Source organism: Salmo salar, chromosome 18 (genome assembly GCF_965601325.2).
Source record: "Salmo salar chromosome 18, fSalSal1, whole genome shotgun sequence".
NCBI lineage: Eukaryota > Metazoa > Chordata > Actinopteri > Salmoniformes > Salmonidae > Salmo > Salmo salar.
The window spans coordinates 100,883,760-100,906,071 of NC_138308.1; the positions used below are offsets into that span (position 1 = coordinate 100,883,760).

The 22,312-nt window shown below is 43.9% G+C and overlaps 1 protein-coding gene across 1 annotated transcript; it reads left to right on the forward strand.

The window, feature by feature from the left end:
• Positions 1–5,898: 5,898 nt before the first annotated feature.
• On the forward strand, positions 5,899–21,598 carry LOC106578231 (high mobility group protein B2). The gene is made up of 6 exons (XM_045711806.2): positions 5,899–6,066; positions 6,729–6,888; positions 7,829–7,980; positions 10,603–10,661; positions 16,668–16,783; positions 20,668–21,598. Exons 2-6 carry the CDS (start codon positions 6,739–6,741, stop codon positions 20,830–20,832), a joined length of 642 nt encoding a protein of 213 aa, XP_045567762.2. The 5' UTR covers positions 5,899–6,066; positions 6,729–6,738; the 3' UTR covers positions 20,833–21,598.
• The last annotated feature ends 714 nt before the right edge of the window (positions 21,599–22,312 follow it).

A 22,312-nucleotide genomic window follows, 5' to 3' on the forward strand; every position in this document is an offset into this window, starting at 1 on the left:
TGTACATCCCTAAATCTTCAGAATCTTAACCTGTTGGGGATCGAGGGTAACCTAGTCCCTGTGACGGGATTGCTAGCAAGGCGGGAAATTCAAAACATCAAAAATCTAATAATTTCAATTTCTCAAACAATCAACTATTTTACACCATTTAAAAGATAAACATCTCCTTAATCGAACCACATTGTCCGATTTTCAAAGAGGCTTAACGGCGAAAGCATAAAGTTAGATTATGTTAGGAGAGTACATTGCCAAAAAAGTACACACAGCCATTTTCAATTCAAGGACAGGCGTCACCAAAAGCAGAAAACCAGCTAAAATTATGCACTAACCTTTGACAATCTTCATCAGATGACACTCCTAGGACATTATGTTACACAATACATGCTTTTTTGTTCTATCAAGTTCATATTTATATCCAAAAACAGCATTTTACATTAGCATGTGACTAGCATGTGACTAGCATTCCCACCAAACACTTCCGGTGAATTTACTAAATTACTCATGATAAACGTTCACAAAAAACATAACAATTATTTTAAGAATTATAGATACAGAACTCCTTTATGCACTCGCTATGTCCGATTTTAAAATAGCTTTTCGGTGAAAGCACATTTTGCAATATTCTGAGTAGATAGCCCGGCCATCACAGGCTAGCTAATTTGACACCCACCAAGTGTGGTACTCACCAAACTCCGATTACTATTAGAAAAGTTTGAGAAAATGTGTTTTTGTATGAATATGGGACCAAATACTTTTGACTACTTTAATTATTAGAATCTTTAGGGGGGTCAATAATTTAGACCCCTACCTTTTTGAGAAAATAAATATTACTTGTTAAACAAAATATTTTTCTCAGCTCAATTGTATAAAATAAAACAATTGACTCATGTTGTTGAGCAGATGATAGAGCTCAGTATTTAAATGATTTATTTTAGTCATAATTGCTCATATTTATCAAGGGTGTCAATAATTCCAGACCCACTGTATGTTATATACTGATGTATTTTATTCAGTCATTATTATCTTTATCAAGGGTGTCAATAATTCCAGACCCACTGTATGTTATATATTGATCATGTATATGCAGTTGAATGGTATTTTCCATGTATTGATGATTTCTTGTTTTAATAAACTAGGACATCGTTGTGTGAGAACGTGACTCCAGTGTAATATTTTAACATTATTGAATGTCAGTAGGTAGTGTTACCTTACTGTTTCCTTGGTGACCTGTGGTAGAGACAGGTATGGAGACAGGTCATCAGTCTGTTATATAGAGCTATGTAGACAGGTCATCAGTCTGTTATATAGAGCTATGGAGACAGGTCATCAGTCTGTTATATAGAGCTATGGAGACAGGTCATCAGTCTGTTATATAGAGCTATGGAGACAGGTCATCAGTCTGTTATATAGAGCTATGGAGACAGGTCATCAGTCTGTTATATAGAGCTATGTAGACAGGTCATCAGTCTGTTATATAGAGCTATGGAGACAGGTCATCAGTCTGTTATATAGAGCTATGGAGACAGGTCATCAGTCTGTTATATAGAGGTATATATTTCATGTTTTTCTGTTGTCCCTCATTTTAATTGAAGTACTTTTCGTGTACCAACTTCAGAAAATGTCTGATTTTCAAGGTATTACAGGAGTTGAATTTCAGAGTGCCGAGTTCATATACATTTCTGGATGGTGAGCTGGATGTAAACTTTATCGCTAATCAACTTCCTGTTTCAGAAGAGAAACTGCAGCAACAGCAGAAGATTAAGAGTTAAGACTGAAACCGACAGTTCAATAAGATGGCCAGACACGAGAGGGGGGAAGTCTCAGAGACAGTTCAACAGGATGGCCAGACATGAGAGGGGGGGAAGTCTCAGAGACAGTTCAACACTACTGGGCCTGCTGTTCCAAAGGGTCAGAACTTGTCGTTCCTCAGAAAATGCGAGACGACATTATGGAAACAATACACAAAGCACACGTGGGAATCGTAAAATGTAAGGAATGAGCAAAGGATGTTCTGTTCAGTCCAGGCATGGCTAAACAGATGGACGATGTTGTAGAAAAATGTGCAGTCTGCAACACACACAACAACAAGCAAAGAGAGAGACCCTCATGTCTAATCCAATCACAGAGAGAGACCCTCATGTCTAATCCAATCACAGAGAGAGACCCTCATGTCTAATCCAATCACAGAGAGAGACCCTCATGTCTAATCCAATCACAGAGAGAGACCCTCATGTCTAATCCAATCACAGAGAGAGACCCTCATGTCTAATCCAATCACAGAGAGAGACCCTCATGTCTAATCCAATCACAGAGGGAGACCCTCATGTCTAATCCAATCACAGAGAGAGACCCTCATGTCTAATCCAATCACAGAGAGACCCTCATGTCTAATCCAACCACAGAGATAGACCCTCATGTCTAATCCAATTACAGAGAGACCCTCGTGTCTAATCCAATCACAGAGAGACCCTCATGTCTAATCCAATCACAGAGAGACCCTCATGTCTAATCCAATCACAGAGAGAGCTTGGGCCAAAATTGGAGTGGACCTCTTTCTTCCATTACAATGACACAGAATCCTTACTATGTGTGGATTACTACTCAAAATACCCAGAAATCTCCAAGCTCAGTGGAACAACAAGTAAATACATTATTACAGCACTAAAGTCGATCTCAGCAACAGCGTTGTTTTGTGATCCGACAACGGAAGACAGCTGGTGAGTCAAGAAATGTCAGAGTCCTCTACCAGCTAGGAGTTCAAACACGTCAGGTGGAGCTCTAGATATCCGGCTGAGAGGACAGTTCAGACTGTGAAGAACCTGTTGAAAAAAGCACAAGACAGCAATGGAGATTCTTACACACCCCTGGATGGAATAGGTCTCACACCACTGGATGGAATAGGTCTCACACCTGGATGGAATAGGTCTCACACCAGGATGGAATAGGTCTCACACCTGGATGGAATAGGTCTCACACCACTGGATGGAATAGGTCTCACACCGCTGGATGGAATAGGTCTCACACCTGGATGGAATAGGTCTCACACCACTGGATGGAATAGGTCTCACACCTGGATGGAATAGGTCTCACACCTGGATGGAATAGGTCTCACACCACTGGATGGAATAGGTCTCACACCGCTGGATGGAATAGGTCTCACACCTGGATGGAATAGGTCTCACACCACTGGATGGAATAGGTCTCACACCTGGATGGAATAGGTCTCACACCTGGATGGAATAGGTCTCACACCTGGATGGAATAGGTCTCACACCACTGGATGGAATAGGTCTCACACCACTGGATGGAATAGGTCTCACACCTGGATGGAATAGGTCTCACACCACTGGGTGGAATAGGTCTCACACCACTGGGTGGAATAGGTCTCACACCACTGGGTGGAATAGGTCTCACACCACTGGATGGAATAGGTCTCACACCTGGATGGAATAGGTCTCACACCACTGGATGGAATAGGTCTCACACCACTGGGTGGAATAGGTCTCACACCTGGATGGAATAGGTCTCACACCTGGATGGAATAGGTCTCACACCACTGGGTGGAATAGGTCTCACACCACTGGATGGAATAGGTCTCACACCTGGATGGAATAGGTCTCACACCACTGGGTGGAATAGGTCTCACACCACTGGGTGGAATAGGTCTCACACCACTGGGTGGAATAGGTCTCACACCACTGGATGGAATAGGTCTCACACCTGGATGGAATAGGTCTCACACCTGGATGGAATAGGTCTCACACCACTGGGTGGAATAGGTCTCACACCACTGGGTGGAATAGGTCTCACACCACTGGGTGGAATAGGTCTCACACCTGGATGGAATAGGTCTCACACCACTGGGTGGAATAGGTCTCACACCACTGGGTGGAATAGGTCTCACACCTGGATGGAATAGGTCTCACACCCTGGATGGAATAGGTCTCACACCTGGATGGAATAGGTCTCACACCAGGATGGAATAGGTCTCACACCTGGGTGGAATAGGTCTCACACCACTGGGTGGAATAGGTCTCACACCACTGGGTGGAATAGGTCTCACACCACTGGATGGAATAGGTCTCACACCTGCACAACTACACATGAGAAGAAGGCTAACAGCGCCACCCTCAGGCCCTCCAGGTAAATACATGTAATCATTAGTAACAGCACCACCCTCAGGCCCTCCAGGTAAATACATGTAATCATTAGTAACAGCGCCACCCTCAGGCCCTCCAGGTAAATACATGTAATCATTAGTAACAGCACCACCCTCAGGCCCTCCAGGTAAATACATGTAATCATTAGTAACAGCGCCACCCTCAGGCCCTCCAGGTAAATACATGTAATCATTAGTAACAGCGCCACCCTCAGGCCCTCCAGGTAAATACATGTAATCATTAGTAACAGCGCCACCCTCAGGCCCTCCAGGTAAATACATGTAATCATTAGTAACAGCGCCACCCTCAGGCCCTCCAGGTAAATACATGTAATCATTAGTAACAGCGCCACCCTCAGGCCCTCCAGGTAAATACATGTAATCATTAGTAACAGCACCACCCTCAGGCCCTCCAGGTAAATACATGTAATCATTAGTAACAGCACCACCCTCAGGCCCTCCAGGTAAATACATGTAATCATTAGTAACAGCACCACCCTCAGGCCCTCCAGGTAAATACATGCCACCCTCAGGCCCTCCAGGTAAATACATGTAATCATTAGTAACAGCGCCACCCTCAGGCCCTCCAGGTAAATACATGTAATCATTAGTAACAGCGCCACCCTCAGGCCCTCCAGGTAAATACATGTAATCATTAGTAACAGCACCACCCTCAGGCCCTCCAGGTAGTCATTAGTAACAGCGCCACTCTCAGGCACAAGGTGCACCTGTGTAATGATTTTATTACATTTGAACCAAATACTGCAGTGATACCTCTTGCACTGAGCTGCAGTATCTTAGACCACTGTGCCACTCGGGAGACCAATGATAATGCTATTTAATCAGCTTCTTGATATGCCAGACCTGTCAGGTGGATGGAGTGTCTTTATCAAAGGAGAAATGCTCACTAACAGGGATGTAAACACATTTGTGCACAACATTTTGAGAGAAATTAGTTTTTGGTGTGTATGGAACATTTCTGGGATCTTTAATTTCAGCCCATGGAACATGAGCCTGACACTTGGGCTCCTGAGTGGTGCTGTGGTCTAAGGCACTGCATCTCAGTGCTTGAGGTGTCACTACAGACCACCCTGGTTCAAATCCAGGCTGTATCATAACTGGCCATGATTAGGAGTCCCATAGGGCGGTGCACAATTTGCCCAGTGTCATCTGGGCTGTCATTGTAAATAAGAATTTTTTTCTTAACTGATTTGTCTAGTTAAATAAAATGTTGCGTTTATATTTTTGTTCAGTATAGAAAACCAAAGCAGAGGCTATGTAAATTACCGCTTCGCTCCATGGACATTAAAACCAGCTTCACCCCTCTGGCCAAAGTGAACCAGAAAGGATTTCAATCTGTAGCCTCTTGTCCTTTTCATTGTTGTGAATTGCTTCATCATATCTCCCCACCTTACTAACAAGACAAGTAGCGGACATTGTTTAGATCTGATCGGACAGACAGACATGGTTAGTACCGATGTCAATCAGCTTGTAATAAACTATCACAGACCCGCACAACAACAACAACAAAAAAACATAAGAATAACAGTCCATCTACGGCGTACCGACCGCGTTCAACCAGGGCGAAAATCTGCCGCACGGCGTGCAGTAGTCCAGAGTTGGCTGTTTGGGACCAAATCAAGGCTGAATCGAACGCACCCTGGCCAATCAGGGACGAGTCTCCGCCCATCTCAACACTCGTGTCCCCGCCCTCAGCGTTCTAACTGACGGTAATCAGCCAACGGGAGCGGTCCGGGGGCGGTCCGGGGGCGGGTCTGAGCTCCATCCAGTTTGAACCTCTATCAACTGGCCTCCGTAGCAAAGCACACAGCGTCGACAACAACAACAACAACAACAACGATAACGACGACGACGTGAGACGAATTATTGCTATCTGACCGGTTAAAGTAAGTCATTGAAAAGATTACACGTTAGTAGTAGTAGTGGAATCTTTCTTTTTTTTCTACATTAAAAATGTACCTGAATATTTGTAGAAAACGTTAGTTTCCCCTTGCATGTTTTGCTCGTATTTTTTCTGCTAAGTTACTGTACCGTTAACTGTTACTGTTTATTAACGTTAGCTAACTACAAAGCGATCCACTAAAACGTTACCTGGCTACATCTACATTTAACATGTAGTTAATAAAGTAAAATAAACTTGCTTTAGGATTGCTAATTTGATTCCTCATATTTTTTCCCCCCACACACTAGCTAACGTTAACTAGCGTTAAGCTAGCAGCGTTAGCATCTTTAGCATAAATGCTAGCGCTGGGGGATGGGATGAGGTTAGCAGCGCGTTAGGCGGGAAGCAAATGGTGGGCCCATTGTTCTCAACGAGCTAGCATGCTAGGTGGCGGCTAACTGGGCTAACCTCACTGCAAACCCTCTACAGTCTAAGCTGCACACTGGTCTACAAATTATTATAAAAAAAAATGTTTACGACGTTTTATCTGATGTGGAGCCTAGCTAGTTAGCCACTTTAGCTAGATGCGCTTGTATAAAAATAAAACAAACGTAATTGTTGTAGTTAATAATAATAAATGTCTATTTTGTCCCGTGTATCGGTCAGTCTTGTCGCCATGGTGAAAGGGGACATTAATAAACCCAAGGGCAAGACGTCAGCCTACGCCTTCTTCGTCCAGACCTGCCGGGAGGAGCAGAAGATTAAACACCCCGATCAGTCGGTCAACTTCGCAGAGTTCTCCAAGCAGTGTTCAGAGAGATGGAGGGTGAATATTAACACGCACATCACAAGGTGTTATAGCACGGTGTAACCACGGTGGCTGTTATAACGGTGTAACCACGGTGGCTGTTATAACGGTGTAACCACGGTGGCTGTTATAACGGTGTAACCACGGTGGCTGTTATAACGGTGTCTGTTGTAACGGTGTCTGTTGTAGCGGTGTCTGTTATAACGGTGTCTGTTATAACGGTGTCTGTTATAGTGGTGTCTGTTGTAACGGTGTCTGTTGTAACGGTGTCTGTTATAGCGGTGTCTGTTATAGCGGTGTCTGTTGTAACGGTGTCTGTTATAGCGGTGTCTGTTATAGCGGTGTCTGTTGTAACGGTGTCTGTTGTAACGGTGTCTGTTGTAACGGTGTCTGTTATAGCGGTGTCTGTTATAGCGGTGTCTGTTATAGTGGTGTCTGTTGTAACGGTGCCTGTTGTAGCGGTGCCTGTTGTAACGGTGTCTGTTATAGCGGTGTCTGTTGTAACGGTGTCTGTTATAGCGGTGTCTGTTGTAACGGTGTCTGTTGTAACGGTGTCTGTTGTAGCGGTGTCTGTCATAACGGTGTCTGTTTTAACGGTGTCTGTTATATAACGGTGTCTGTTGTAACGGTGTCTGTTGTAACGGTGTCTGTTATATAACGGTGTCTGTTATATAACGGTGTCTGTTGTAACGGTGTCTGTAATAACGGTGTCTGTTATAACAGTGTCTGTTGTAGCGGTGTCTGTTATAATGGTGTCTGTTATAACGGTGTCTGTTATAATGGTGTCTGTTATAACGGTGTCTGTTGTAACGGTGTCTGTTGTAACGGTGTCTGTAATAACGGTGTCTGTTGTAGCGGTGTCTGTTATAACAGTGTCTGTTATAGCGGTGTCTGTTATATAACGGTGTCATAATAATTGTGTGTGTAATAAAGAAGTTATAACTGAGTTTGTGTGTAGGCTTCCACTGCGACTGACAAGCGTCGTTTTGAGGATATGGCAAAGAACGACAAGGTGCGCTATGAGAGGGACATGAGGGGGTACGTCCCCCCCAAGGGGATGGCCAAGAGCGGCAGGAAGAAGAAGGACCCCAACGCTCCAAAACGACCCCCGTGAGTCACACGCTACTGTATATCCATCACATTACCCTGCTTCCCTCTAACCCTCCTCCCTCCATCACATTACCCTGCTTCCCTCTAACCCTCCTCCCTCCATCACATTACCCTGCTTCCCTATAACCCTCCTCCCTCCATCACATTACCCTGCTTCCCTATAACCCTCCTCCCTCCATCACATTACCCTGCTTCCCTCCCTCCATCACATTACCCTGCTTCCCTCTAACCCTCCTCCCTCCATCACATTACCCTGCTTCCCTCTAACCCTCCTCCCTCCATCACATCTACCCTGCTTCCCTCTAACCCTCCTCCCTCCATCACATTACCCTCCTCCCTCCATCACATTACCCTGCTTCCCTCTAACCCTCCTCCCTCCATCACATTACCCTGCTTCCCTCTAACCCTCCTTCCTCCATCACATTACCCTGCTTCCCTCTAACCCTCCTCCCTCCATCACATTACCCTGCTTCCCTCTAACTCCCCTTCCTCCATCACATTACCCTGCTTCCCTCTAACCCTCCTCCCTCCATCACATTACCCTGCTTCCCTCTAACCCTCCTCCCTCCATCACATTACCCTGCTTCCCTCTAACCCTCCTTCCTCCATCACATTACCCTGCTTCCCTCTAACCCTCCTCCCTCCATCACATTACCCTGCTTCCCTCTAACCCTCCTCCCTCCATCACATCACCCTGCTTCCCTCCATCACATTACCCTGCTTCCCTCTAACCCTCCTCCCTCCATCACATTAACCTGCTTCCCTCTAACCCTCCTCCCTCCATCACATCACCCTGCTTCCCTCTAACCCTCCTCCCTCCATCACATTACCCTGCTTCCCTCTAACCCTCCTCCATCCATCACATTACCCTGCTTCCCTCTAACCCTCCTCCCTCCATCACATTACCCTGCTTCCCTCTAACCCTCCTCCCTCCATCACATTACCCTGCTTCCCTCTAACCCTCCTCCCTCCATCACATTACCCTGCTTCCCTCTAACTCCCCTCCCTCCATCACATTACCCTGCTTCCCTCTAACCCTCCTCCCTCCATCACATTACCCTGCTTCCCTCTAACCCTCCTCCCTCCATCACATCACCCTGCTTCCCTCTAACCCTCCTCCCTCCATCACATTACGCTGCTTCCCTCTAACCCTCCTCCCTCCATCACATCACCCTGCTTCCCTCCATCACATTACCCTGCTTCCCTCTAACCCTCCTCCCTCCATCACATTACCCTGCTTCCCTCTAACCCTCCTCCCTCCATCACATTACCCTGCTTCCCTCCCTCCATCACATTACCCTGCTTCCCTCTAACTCCCCTCCCTCCATCACATTACCCTGCTTCCCTCTAACCCTCCTCCCTCCATCACATTACCCTGCTTCCCTCTAACCCTCCTCCCTCCATCACATTACCCTGCTTCCCTCTAACCCTCCTCCCTCCATCACATTACCCTGCTTCCCTCTAACCCTCCTCCCTCCATCACATTACCCTGCTTCCCTCTAACCCTCCTCCCTCCATCACATTACCCTGCTTCCCTCTAACCCTCCTCCCTCCATCACATTACCCTGCTTCCCTCTAACTCCCCTCCCTCCATCACATTACCCTGCTTCCCTCTAACCCTACACCCTCCATCACATCACCCTGCTTCCCTCTAACTCCCCTCCCTCCATCACATTACCCTGCTTCCCTCCCTCCATCACATTACCCTGCTTCCCTCTAACTCCCCTCCCTCCATCACATTACCCTGCTTCCCTCCATCACATTACCCTGCTTCCCTCTAACCCTCCTCCCTCCATCACATTACCCTGCTTCCCTCTAACTCCCCTCCCTCCATCACATTACCCTGCTTCCCTCTAACCCTCCTCCCTCCATCACATTACCCTGCTTCCCTCCATCACATTACCCTGCTTCCCTCTAACCCTCCTCCCTCCATCACATTACCCTGCTTCCCTCTAACCCTCCTCCCTCCATCACATTACCCTGCTTCCCTCTAACCCTCCTCCCTCCATCACATCTACCCTGCTTCCCTCTAACCCTCCTTCCTCCATCACATTACCCTGCTTCCCTCTAACCCTCCTCCCTCCATCACATTACCCTGCTTCCCTCCATCACATCACCCTGCTTCCCTCTAACCCTCCTCCCTCCATCACATCACCCTGCTTCCCTCTAACCCTCCTCCCTCCATCACATTACCCTGCTTCCCTCTAACCCTCCTCCATCCATCACATTACCCTGCTTCCCTCTAACCCTCCTCCCTCCATCACATCACCCTGCTTCCCTCCATCACATTACCCTGCTTCCCTCTAACCCTCCTTCCTCCATCACATTACCCTGCTTCCCTCTAACCCTCCTCCCTCCATCACATTACCCTGCTTCCCTCTAACCCTCCTCCCTCCATCACATCTACCCTGCTTCCCTCTAACCCTCCTTCCTCCATCACATTACCCTGCTTCCCTCTAACCCTCCTCCCTCCATCACATTACCCTGCTTCCCTCCATCACATCACCCTGCTTCCCTCTAACCCTCCTCCCTCCATCACATCACCCTGCTTCCCTCTAACCCTCCTCCCTCCATCACATCACCCTGCTTCCCTCTAACCCTCCCTTCCTCTTCTTCCCCCAGGTCTGCCTTTTTCGTGTTCTCAGCAGAGTTCCGTCCGACGGTCAAACAGGAGTTCCCAGGTAATGATGATGATGATGATGATGATAGTATTACTACCAGGAGTTCCCAGGTGATGATGATGATGATGATGATAGTATTACTACCAGGAGTTCCCAGGTAATGATGATGATGATGATGATGATAGTATTACTACCAGGAGTTCCCAGGTAATGATGATGGTATTACTACCAGGAGTTCCCAGGGTCACTGATAGTATTACTACCAGGAGTTCCCAGGTTCACTAATGATGATAGTATTACTACCAGGAGTTCCCAGGGTCACTAATGATGATGGTATTACTACCAGGAGTTCCCAGGTAATGATGATGGTATTACTACCAGGAGTTCCCAGGGTCACTGATAGTATTACTACCAGGAGTTCCCAGGTTCACTAATGATGATAGTATTACTACCAGGAGTTCCCAGGGTCACTAATGATGATGGTATTACTACCAGGAGTTCCCAGGGTCACTAATGATGATAGTATTACTACCAGGAGTTCCCAGGGTCACTAATGATGATAGTATTACTACCAGGAGTTCCCAGGTTCACTAATGATGATAGTATTACTACCAGGAGTTCCCAGGTTCACTAATGATGATGGTATTACTACCAGGAGTTCCCAGGTTCACTAATGATGATAGTATTACTACCAGGAGTTCCCAGGGTCACTGATAGTATTACTACCAGGAGTTCCCAGGTTCACTAATGATGATGGTATTACTACCAGGAGTTCCCAGGGTCACTAATGATGATAGTATTACTACCAGGAGTTCCCAGGGTCACTAATGATGATAGTATTACTACCAGGAGTTCCCAGGTTCACTAATGATGATGGTATTACTACCAGGAGTTCCCAGGGTCACTAATGATGATAGTATTACTACCAGGAGTTCCCAGGTAATGATGATGGTATTACTACCAGGAGTTCCCAGGGTCACTAATGATGATAGTATTACTACCAGGAGTTCCCAGGGTCACTAATGATGATAGTATTACTACCAGGAGTTCCCAGGGTCACTAATGATGATAGTATTACTACCAGGAGTTCCCAGGTAATGATGATGGTATTACTACCAGGAGTTCCCAGGTAATGATGATAGTATTACTACCAGGAGTTCCCAGGGTCACTAATGATGATAGTATTACTACCAGGAGTTCCCAGGGTCACTAATGATGATGGTATTACTACCAGGAGTTCCCAGGTAATGATGATAGTATTACTACCAGGAGTTCCCAGGGTCACTAATGATGATAGTATTACTACCAGGAGTTCCCAGGGTCACTGATAGTATTACTACCAGGAGTTCCCAGGTTCACTAATGATGATGGTATTACTACCAGGAGTTCCCAGGTAATGATGATAGTATTACTACCAGGAGTTCCCAGGTAATGATGATAGTATTACTACCAGGAGTTCCCAGGGTCACTAATGATGATGGTATTACTACCAGGAGTTCCCAGGGTCACTAATGATGATAGTATTACTACCAGGAGTTCCCAGGGTCACTAATGATGATAGTATTACTACCAGGAGTTCCCAGGGTCACTGATAGTATTACTACCAGGAGTTCCCAGGTAATGATGATAGTATTACTACCAGGAGTTCCCAGGGTCACTAATGATGATGGTATTACTACCAGGAGTTCCCAGGGTCACTGATAGTATTACTACCAGGAGTTCCCAGGGTCACTAATGATGATAGTATTACTACCAGGAGTTCCCAGGGTCACTAATGATGATAGTATTACTACCAGGAGTTCCCAGGGTCACTAATGATGATAGTATTACTACCAGGAGTTCCCAGGGTCACTAATGATGATGGTATTACTACCAGGAGTTCCCAGGGTCACTGATAGTATTACTACCAGGAGTTCCCAGGGTCACTAATGATGATAGTATTACTACCAGGAGTTCCCAGGGTCACTAATGATGATGGTATTACTACCAGGAGTTCCCAGGGTCACTGATAGTATTACTACCAGGAGTTCCCAGGGTCACTGATAGTATTACTACCAGGAGTTCCCAGGGTCACTAATGATGATAGTATTACTACCAGGAGTTCCCAGGGTCACTAATGATGATGGTATTACTACCAGGAGTTCCCAGGGTCACTAATGATGATAGTATTACTACCAGGAGTTCCCAGGGTCACTAATGATGATAGTATTACTACCAGGAGTTCCCAGGGTCACTAATGATGATGGTATTACTACCAGGAGTTCCCAGGGTCACTAATGATGATAGTATTACTACCAGGAGTTCCCAGGGTCACTAATGATGATAGTATTACTACCAGGAGTTCCCAGGGTCACTAATGATGATGGTATTACTACCAGGAGTTCCCAGGGTCACATGATGATGGTATTACTACCAGGAGTTCCCAGGGTCACTAATGATGATAGTATTACTACCAGGAGTTCCCAGGTAATGATGATAGTATTACTACCAGGAGTTCCCAGGTTCACTAATGATGATGGTATTACTACCAGGAGTTCCAGGTAATGATGATGGTATTACTACCAGGAGTTCCCAGGGTCACTAATGATGATGGTATTACTACCAGGAGTTCCCAGGTAATGATGATGGTATTACTACCAGGAGTTCCCAGGGTCACTAATGATGATGGTATTACTACCAGGAGTTCCCAGTTCCCACAGGTACAAAAGTATCTATATCCACAGTAAACTAGTCCTATATCGACATAACCTGAAAGGCCGCTCAGCAAGGAAGAAGCCACTGCTCCAAAACCGCCATAAAAAAGCCAGACTACGGTTTGCAACTGCACATGGGGACAAAGATCGTACTTTTTGGAGAAATGTCCTCTGGTCTGAAGAAACAAAAATAGAACTGTTTGGCCATAATGACCATCGTTATGTTTAGAGGAAAAAGGGGGAGGCTTGCAAGCCGAAGACACCATCCCAACCGTGAAGCACGGGGGTGGCAGCATCATGCTGTGGGGTGCTTTGCTGTAGGAGGGACTGGTGCACTTCACAAATAGATGACATGAGGAGGAAAATTATGTGGATATATTGAAGCAACATCTCAAGACATCAGTCAGGAAGTTAAAGCTTGGTCGCATACTTCCAAAGTTGTGGCAAAATGGCTTAAGGACAACAAAGTCAAGTATTGGAGTGGCCAACACAAAGCCCTGACCTCAATCCTATAGAAATTTTGTGGGCAGAACTGAAAAAGCGTGTGCGAGCAAGGAGGCCTACAAACCTGACTCAGTTACACCAGCTCTGTCAGGAGGAATGGGCCAAAATTCACCCAACTTATTGTGGGAAGCTTGTGGAAGGCTACCCGAAATGTTTGACCCAAGTTAAACAATTTAAAGGCAATGCTACCAAATACTAATTGAGTGTACGTAAACTTCTGACCCACTGGGAATGTGATGAAAGAAATAAAAGCTGAAATAAATCATTCTCTCTACTATTATTCTGACGTTTCACATTATTAAAATAAAGTGGTGATCCTAACTGACCTAAGACAGGGAATATTTACTAGGATTAAATGTCAGAAACTGTGAAAAACTGAGTTTAAATGTATTTGGCTAAAGTGTATGTAAACTTCCGACTTCAACTGTACATACTACTACCTCTTATAGAACAGCCCGGAGACAATAATATATACATTATTATATATACTCTACTGTTCAAAGGTTTGGGTTCACATAAATGTCCTTGTTTTTGAACGAAAATAACAATTTTTGTCCATTAAAATAACATCAAATTGATCAGAAATACAGTGTAGACATTGTTAATGTTGTAAATGACTATTGTAGCTGGAAACGCCTGATTTTAAATGGAATATCTACATAGGCGTACAGAGGCCCATTATCAGCAACCATCACTCCTGTGTTCCAATGGCACGTTGTGTTGGCTAATCCAAGTTTATCATTTTAAAGGGCTAATTGATCGTTAGAAAACCCTTTTGCAACAAGTCTATTCTTGTTCTGAGAAATGAAGGCTATTCCATGTGAGAAATTACCAAGAAACTGAAGATCTCGTACAGCGCTGTGTACTACTCCCTTCACAGAACAGCTCAAACTGGCTCTAACCAGAATAGAAAGAGGAGTGGGAGGCCCCGGTGCACAACTGAGCAAGAGGACAAGTACATTAAAGGGTCTAGTTTGAGAAACAGATGCCTCACAAGTCCTCAACTGGCAGCTTCATTAAATAGTACCCGCAAAACACCAGTCTCAACGTCAACAGCGAAGAGGCGACTCCGGGATGCTGGCCTTCTAGGCAGAGTTGCAGAGAAAAAGCCATATCTCAGACTGGCCAATAAAAAGAAAAGATTAAGACGGGCAGAAGAACACAGACACTGGACAGAGGAACTCTGCCTAGAAGGCCAGCATCCCGGTGTCGCCTCTTCACTGTTCTCTCCAGGCTGTTCTATAGGAGGTAGTAGTAGTAGTAGTATATAATACTGTATATATTATTGTATCCAGGCTGTTCTATAGGAGAGTGTAGTAGTAGTAGTAGTATTTATAATACAATATATTATTGTCTCCAGGCTGTTCTATAGGAGGTAGTAGTAGTAGTAGTATATAATACTGTATATATTATTGTCTCCAGGCTGTTCAATAGGAGAGTGTAGTAGTAGTAGTATATAATACTGTATATATTATTGTCTCCAGGCTGTTCTATAGGAGGTAGTAGTAGTAGTAGTATATAATACTGTATGTATTATTGTCTCCAGGCTGTTCTATAGGAGAGTGTAGTAGTAGTATATAATACTGTATATATTATTGTCTCCAGGCTGTTCTATAGGAGGTAGTAGTAGTAGTAGTATATAATACTGTATGTATTATTCTCTCCAGGCTGTTCTATAGGAGAGTGTAGTAGTAGTATATAATACTGTATGTATTATTGTCTCCAGGCTGTTCTATAGGAGGTAGTAGTAGTAGTAGTAGTAGTGTATATATTAATACTGTATATATTGTTGTCTCCAGGCTGTTCTATAGGAGGTAGTAGTATATAATACTGTATGTATTATTATCTCCAGGCTGTTCTATATGAGAGTGTAGTATATAATACTGTATGTATTATTCTCTCCAGGCTGCTCTATAGGAGAGTGTAGTAGTAGTATATAATACTGTATATATTATTGTCTCCAGGCTGTTCTATAGGAGAGTGTAGTAGTAGTATATAATACTGTATATATTATTGTCTCCAGGCTGTTCTATAGGAGGTAGTAGTAGTAGTAGTATATAATACTGTATATATTATTGTCTCCAGGCTGTTCTATAGGAGAGTGTAGTAGTAGTATATAATACTGTATATATTATTGTCTCCAGGCTGCTCTATAGGAGAGTGTAGTAGTGTATATATAATGTATATTATTGTCTCCAGGCTGCTCTATAGGAGAGTGTAGTAGTGTGTATATATAATGTATATTATTGTCTCCAGGCTGCTCTATAGGAGAGTGTAGTAGTGTATATATAATGTATATTATTGTCTCCAGGCTGCTCTATAGGAGAGTGTAGTAGTGTGTATATATAATGTATATTATTCTCTCCAGGCTGCTCTATAGGAGAGTGTAGTAGTGTATATATAATGTATATTATTGTCTCCAGGCTGCTCTATAGGAGAGTGTAGTAGTGTGTATATATAATGTATATTATTGTCTCCAGGCTGCTCTATAGGAGAGTGTAGTAGTGTATATATAATGTATATTATTGTCTCCAGGCTGCTCTATAGGAGAGTGTAGTAGTGTGTATATATAATGTATATTATTCTCTCCAGGCTGCTCTATAGGAGAGTGTAGTAGTGTATATATAATGTATATTATTGTCTCCAGGCTGCTCTATAGGAGAGTGTAGTAGTGTGTATATATAATGTATATTATTGTCTCCAGGCTGCTCTATAGGAGAGTGTAGTAGTGTATATATAATGTATATTATTGTCTCCAGGCTGCTCTATAGGAGAGTGTAGTAGTGTATATATAATGTATATTATTGTCTCCAGGCTGCTCTATAGGAGAGTGTAGTAGTGTATATATAATGTATATTATTGTCTCCAGGCTGTTCTATAGGAGAGTGCGCTAAGAAGCTGGGGATCATGTGGGGTCAACAGACTCCGACCCAGAAACAGCCGTTTGAAGAGAAGGCTCTCCGACTGAGGGAGAAATACGACAAGGTACTGCCTCTGATTTTAACACGGCTTCACATTCGCTTTTTTACACATTTGTCCTCAGGACAAGTAGGACATATTGTTTTGCTTGTCCATAATCTCTGTAACACCATTTTTACACAATGCAAGGAACCACTTTAAAAAAAAAAAAATGCATTAGTATCTTTTTACCATAGAAAATCAGATATACAGTGTATTCAGGAAGTATTCAGACCCCTTGACCTTTTTCCACATTTTGTAACGTTACAGCCTTATTCTAAAATGGATTAAATCATCAATCTACACACAATACCCCATAATGACAAAGCAAAAAAAATGTTTTTTTAGACATTTTTGTAAATGTATATAAAACATTTGGAGAAAACGTTACATTTACAAAAGTATTCAGACCTTTTACTCAGTTCTTTGTTGAAGCACCTTTGGCAGCGATTACAGCCTCGAGTCTTCTTGGGTATGATGCTACAAGCTTGGCACACCTGTATTTGGGGAGTTTCTCCCATTCTTCTCTGCAGATCCTCTCAAGCTCTGTCAGGTTGGATGGGGAGTGTCGCTGCACAGTTATTTTCAGGTCTCTCCAGAGATGTTCGATCGGGTTCAAGTCCGGGCTCTGGCTGGGCCACTCAAGGTCATTCAGAGACTTGTCCCGAAGCCACTCCTGCGTTGTCTTGGCTGTGTGCTTAGGGTTGTTGTCCTGTTGGAAGGTGAACCTTCACCCCAGTCTGAAGTCCTGAGCGCTCTGGAGCAGGTTTTCATCAAGGATCTCTCTGTACTTTGCTCCATTCATCTTTCCCTTGATCCTGACTAGTCTCCCAGTCCCTGCCTCTGAAAAACATCCCCACAGCATGATGCTGCCACCACCATGCTTCACCGTAGGGATGGTGCCAGGTTTCCTCCAGACGTGATGCTTGGCATTTAGGCCAAAGTGTTCAATCTTGGTTTCATCAGACCAGAGAATCTTGTTTCTCATGGTCTGAGAGTCCTTTAGGTGCCTTTAGGCAAACTCCAAGCAGGCTGTCATGTGCCTTTACCTGAGGAGTGGCTTCCGTCTTGCCACTCTACCATAAAGGCCTGATTGGTGGAGTGCTGCAGAGATGGTTGTCCTTCTGGAAGGTTCTCCCATCTCCACAGAGGAACTCTGGAGCTCTGTCAGAGTGACCATCGGGTTCTTGCTCAGACCAAGCCACTTCTCTTCTCCCCTGATTGCTCAGTTTGGCCGGGCGGCCAGCTCTAGGAAGAGTCTTGGTTGTTCCAAACTTCTTCCATTTAAGAATGATGGAGGCCACTGTGTTCTTGGAGACCTTCAATGCTACAGACATCGTTTGGTACCCTTCCCCAGATATGTGCCTCAACACAATCCTGTCTCGGAGCTCTACGGACAATTCCTTCGACCTCATGGCTTGGTTTATGCTCTGACGTGCACTGTAAACTGTGGGACCTTATATAGACAGGTGTGTGTGCCTTTCCAAATCATGTCCAATCAATTTAATTTACCACAGGTGGAGTCCAATCAAGTTGTAGAAACATCTCAAGGATGATCAATGGAAACAGGATGCATTTTAGCTCAATTTCGAGTCTCATAGCAAAGGGTCTGAATACTTATGTAAATACGGTATGTGTTTTTATTTTTCATCAATTTGAAAACATTTCTTAAAACCTTATTTCTCTTTGTCATTATGGGGTATTGTGTGTAGATTGCTGATTACATTTTTATTTATTTAATCCATTTTAAAATAAGGCTGTAATGTATCAAAATGTATTAACTTTTTAGGGTATAGGGGGCAGTATTTTCAATTTCGGATGAAAAGCGTGCCCAGAGTAAACTGCCTAATACTCGGGCCCAGAGTCAAATATTTGCATATTATTGGATTTGGATAGAAAACACTCTGAAGTTTCTAAAACTGTTAGAATTTTCCTAGAAAGGAGAGGCGTCACAAAAACCAGAAATACAGCTAAAATTAAGCACTAACCTTTGACGATCTTCATCAGATGACACTCCTAGGACATCATGTTACACAATACATGTATGTTTTGTTCGATCAAGTTCATATTTATATCCAAAAACAGCATTTTACATTGGCGCGTGATTTTCAGAAAATGTTTGCCTCCCAAAACTTCCGGTGAATGTGCACATTAATTTACAAAAATACTCATCATAAATGTTTACGAAATATATAACAATTAATTAAAGAATTATAGATACACTACTTCTTAATGCAACCGCTTTGTCAGATTTCAAAATAACTTTACGGAGAAAGCACATTGTTCAATATTCTGAGTACAGAGCTCAGCCATCAATGCTAAGCTATACAGCTACCCGCCAAGTCATGGCATCAACAAAACTCTAAATTAGTGTTATAACTCTTTCCTTACCTTTGCTGATCCTCGGCGGAATGCAGTCGCCCACTTCCACAAGAAATGTTAATTTGTTCGATAAAGTCCATAATTTATGTCCAAATACCTCCATTTTGTTGGCGGGTCCAGAACACTATTCCAAAGGCACGAGGCGGGGGCGCAAATCAATAGACGAAAAGCTCAAAAGTTCCATTACCGTTTGTAGAAACATGTCAAACGATGTTTACAATCAATCCTTAGGGTGTTTTTAACATAAATAATCGATAATATTCCAACCGGACAATAGCGGATTCATTACAGAAGAAAAATAAAAAAATGCTAGCCATGCGTGAACGCGCATGAAGTAACTACATGACCTCAGACAGTCCACCGCTTGAACCGGCTGTTATTCCCTCAAAATTCACCATAGAAGCCTCAAACAACTTTCTAAAGACTGTTGACATCTAGTGGAAGCCTTAGGAAGTGCAAAATGACCCTGTTGAGGATAGACGTTCCGCTAGCAAATAGCAAATATGAGCAGCATCCAGTGTGGCGCGAAATACAAAAGCCTTAAAAAAATGCTATAGCTTCAATTTCTCAAACATATGACTATTTTACACCATTTGAAAGATATGACTCTCGTTAATCCAACTACGTTGTCTGATTTCAAAAAGGCTTTACAGCGAAAGCAAAACATTAGATTATGTCAGGACAGTACCCAGCAAAAAGAGTCACACAGCCATTTTCAAGCAAGCATATATGTCACAAAAGCACAAAACACAGCTAAATGCAGTAACCTTCATCAGATGACACTCCTAGGACATTATGTTATACAATACATGCATGTTTTATTCAATGAAGTTCATATTTATATCAAAAAACAGCTTTTTACATTAGCATGTGATGTTCAGAACTAGCATACCCACCGAAAACATCCGGTGAATTTACTAAATTACTCACGATAAACGTTGACAAAAAACATAAAAATTATTTTGGGCCCAAATTGGATGACAGGCCACTTCCTGGTTGTCATCTTCTCAGTGTTTTGCCTGCCATATGAGTTCTGTTATACTCACAGACACCATTCAAACAGTTTTAGAAACGTTCGAGTGTTTTCTATCCAAATCTACTAATAATTTGCATATTCTAGTTTCTGGGCCCGAGTAGTAGGCCGTTTAATTTGGGTACGTTTTTCATCCGGCCGTGAAAATACTGCCCCCTACCCTAGAGAGGTTAATTAAGGCTCTCCTGGAGGATGGTTGGCCTAGAAAATATTACAACGTTACAATTACAACCAATTACATTTCATGATGGCCGTCCTGTTGTCCCTGGGACGATAAATATATCTGGTTCTGGGATGACGGATCCAAGATTCATTCACTGCTCTATACTGACTGGCAGCTGTACCCCATCATACCACCTGTACCCCATCATACCACCTGTACCCCATCATACCACCTGTTAGAGACTGGCAGCTGTACCCCATCATACCACCTGTACCCCACCACATCCCATCATACCAGCTGTACCCCATCATAACTCCATCTCTGTGTGTGTAGGATATGGCTGCGTACCGTTCCGGTGCGAACGTTAAGCGGGTGCCGATGCGACCCGGTCCCGGTGGTTCGTCCGGTATGATGCCCCACGCCATGGCCGGTGGCGACGACGAGGACGACGACGACCTGGAGGACGACGATGACGAGGACGACGACGATGATGAGTAAAGCGTTAGCGTAGCGTTCGTGCCTGTTTGGATTGGTGCGTTCGATTTAGCGCTCGCCTAGCGGGCGGAGTTTGCGCATTTTCTTTTGAGACTCGGATTTCCCCATTGGTCCTAAAAGTGGAAACTCCGCCCTCCCAGGGTCGCGGCGAGCTAAAACGAACCCAGTTCTCACCGGAATCCTAACGGGCCAGAGGAAGGAATCATCTGATTGGCTGAAAGTTATGTGTGTGCCCTGTCAGTGACCCTGCAGGGTTTGAGGGCTGACCAGAGGTCAAAAGGTTAGTTAGGTCAAGGGGGTTGGTTAGTTAGAGCTGGACTGGACCAGACACAACCTTAACAGGGGGGGGGGGACTCGTAATATCACCGCGCGTAACTGAATAGTCGTCATCGCAAAAAAATAAAAAATAAACATCCGTAACCCTGGAAACAGTTGCTGTGGGCCAACATGTCCAATAGCAGACCTCTGTTGGGGGTTGAATAAGAGCTGAACGTTGTGGGTGTCTTCATTCGGTGTTGTTTTGTAGAAGGTTGTTGTTCCCAGGGTTGTGTGTGGTCCTCGTGGCGTTCAGCCTCTCTACATTGTTATCACGTGTTGTAACAGAGCTGTGTCGACGCTACAGCCTCTTTTAAAAATATACACTTTATTTTTGTTTTTGATTTTTGATTTTTATTTTTTAAATGAAAAAAAAAAAAAATGTGTCCTGAAACAACAACTATGTAGAAATTGACTTTTATAATAAAAAATAAAAAAATTATGATTCTGAAAATGTTTTCTGTGTATTATCCTGTTCCAACACATGACATGATGCAGTAAATGTAACAAATAATCAAAGAGCAGCGGTAAGATAACAATAGCCTAAATACTAAACTAAAGTTAGTAATGAGACTATATACAGGGGTACCGGTTAGTAATGAGACTATATACAGGGGGTACCGGTTAGTAATGAGGCTATATACAGGGGGGTACCGGTTAGTAATGAGACTATATACAGGGGGTACCGGTTAGTAATGAGACTATATACAGGGGTACCGGTTAGTAATGAGGCTATATACAGGGGGTACCGGTTAATAATGAGGCTATATACAGGGGGGTACCGGTTAATAATGAGACTATATACAAGGGGGTACCGGTTAGTAATGAGACTATATACAGGGGGTACCGGTTAATAATGAGACTATATACAGGGGGTACCGGTTAGTAATGAGACTATATACAGAGGGCACCGGTTAGTAATGAGACTATATACAGGGGGTACCGGATAGTAATGAGGGTATATACAGGGGGTACCGGTTAGTAATGAGGCTATATACAGGGGGTACCGGTTATTAATGAGGCTATATACAGGGGGTACAGGTTAATATTGAGACTATATACAGGGGGTACCGGTTAGTAATGAGGCTATATACAGGGGGTACCGGTTATTAATGAGGCTATATACAGGGGGTACAGGTTAATAATGAGACTATATACAGGGGGTACC

Bases quoted from the DNA above. Each gene is read 5' to 3' on its own strand.
- LOC106578231 (XM_045711806.2), top strand. From the start codon at position 6,739: ATGGTGAAAGGGGACATTAATAAACCCAAGGGCAAGACGTCAGCCTAC. The intron at 6,889-7,828 runs GTGAATATTAAC...GTTTGTGTGTAG, and splicing joins AGTGTTCAGAGAGATGGAGG to GCTTCCACTGCGACTGACAA. The intron at 10,662-16,667 runs GTAATGATGATG...TATTGTCTCCAG, and splicing joins GGTCAAACAGGAGTTCCCAG to GCTGTTCTATAGGAGAGTGC.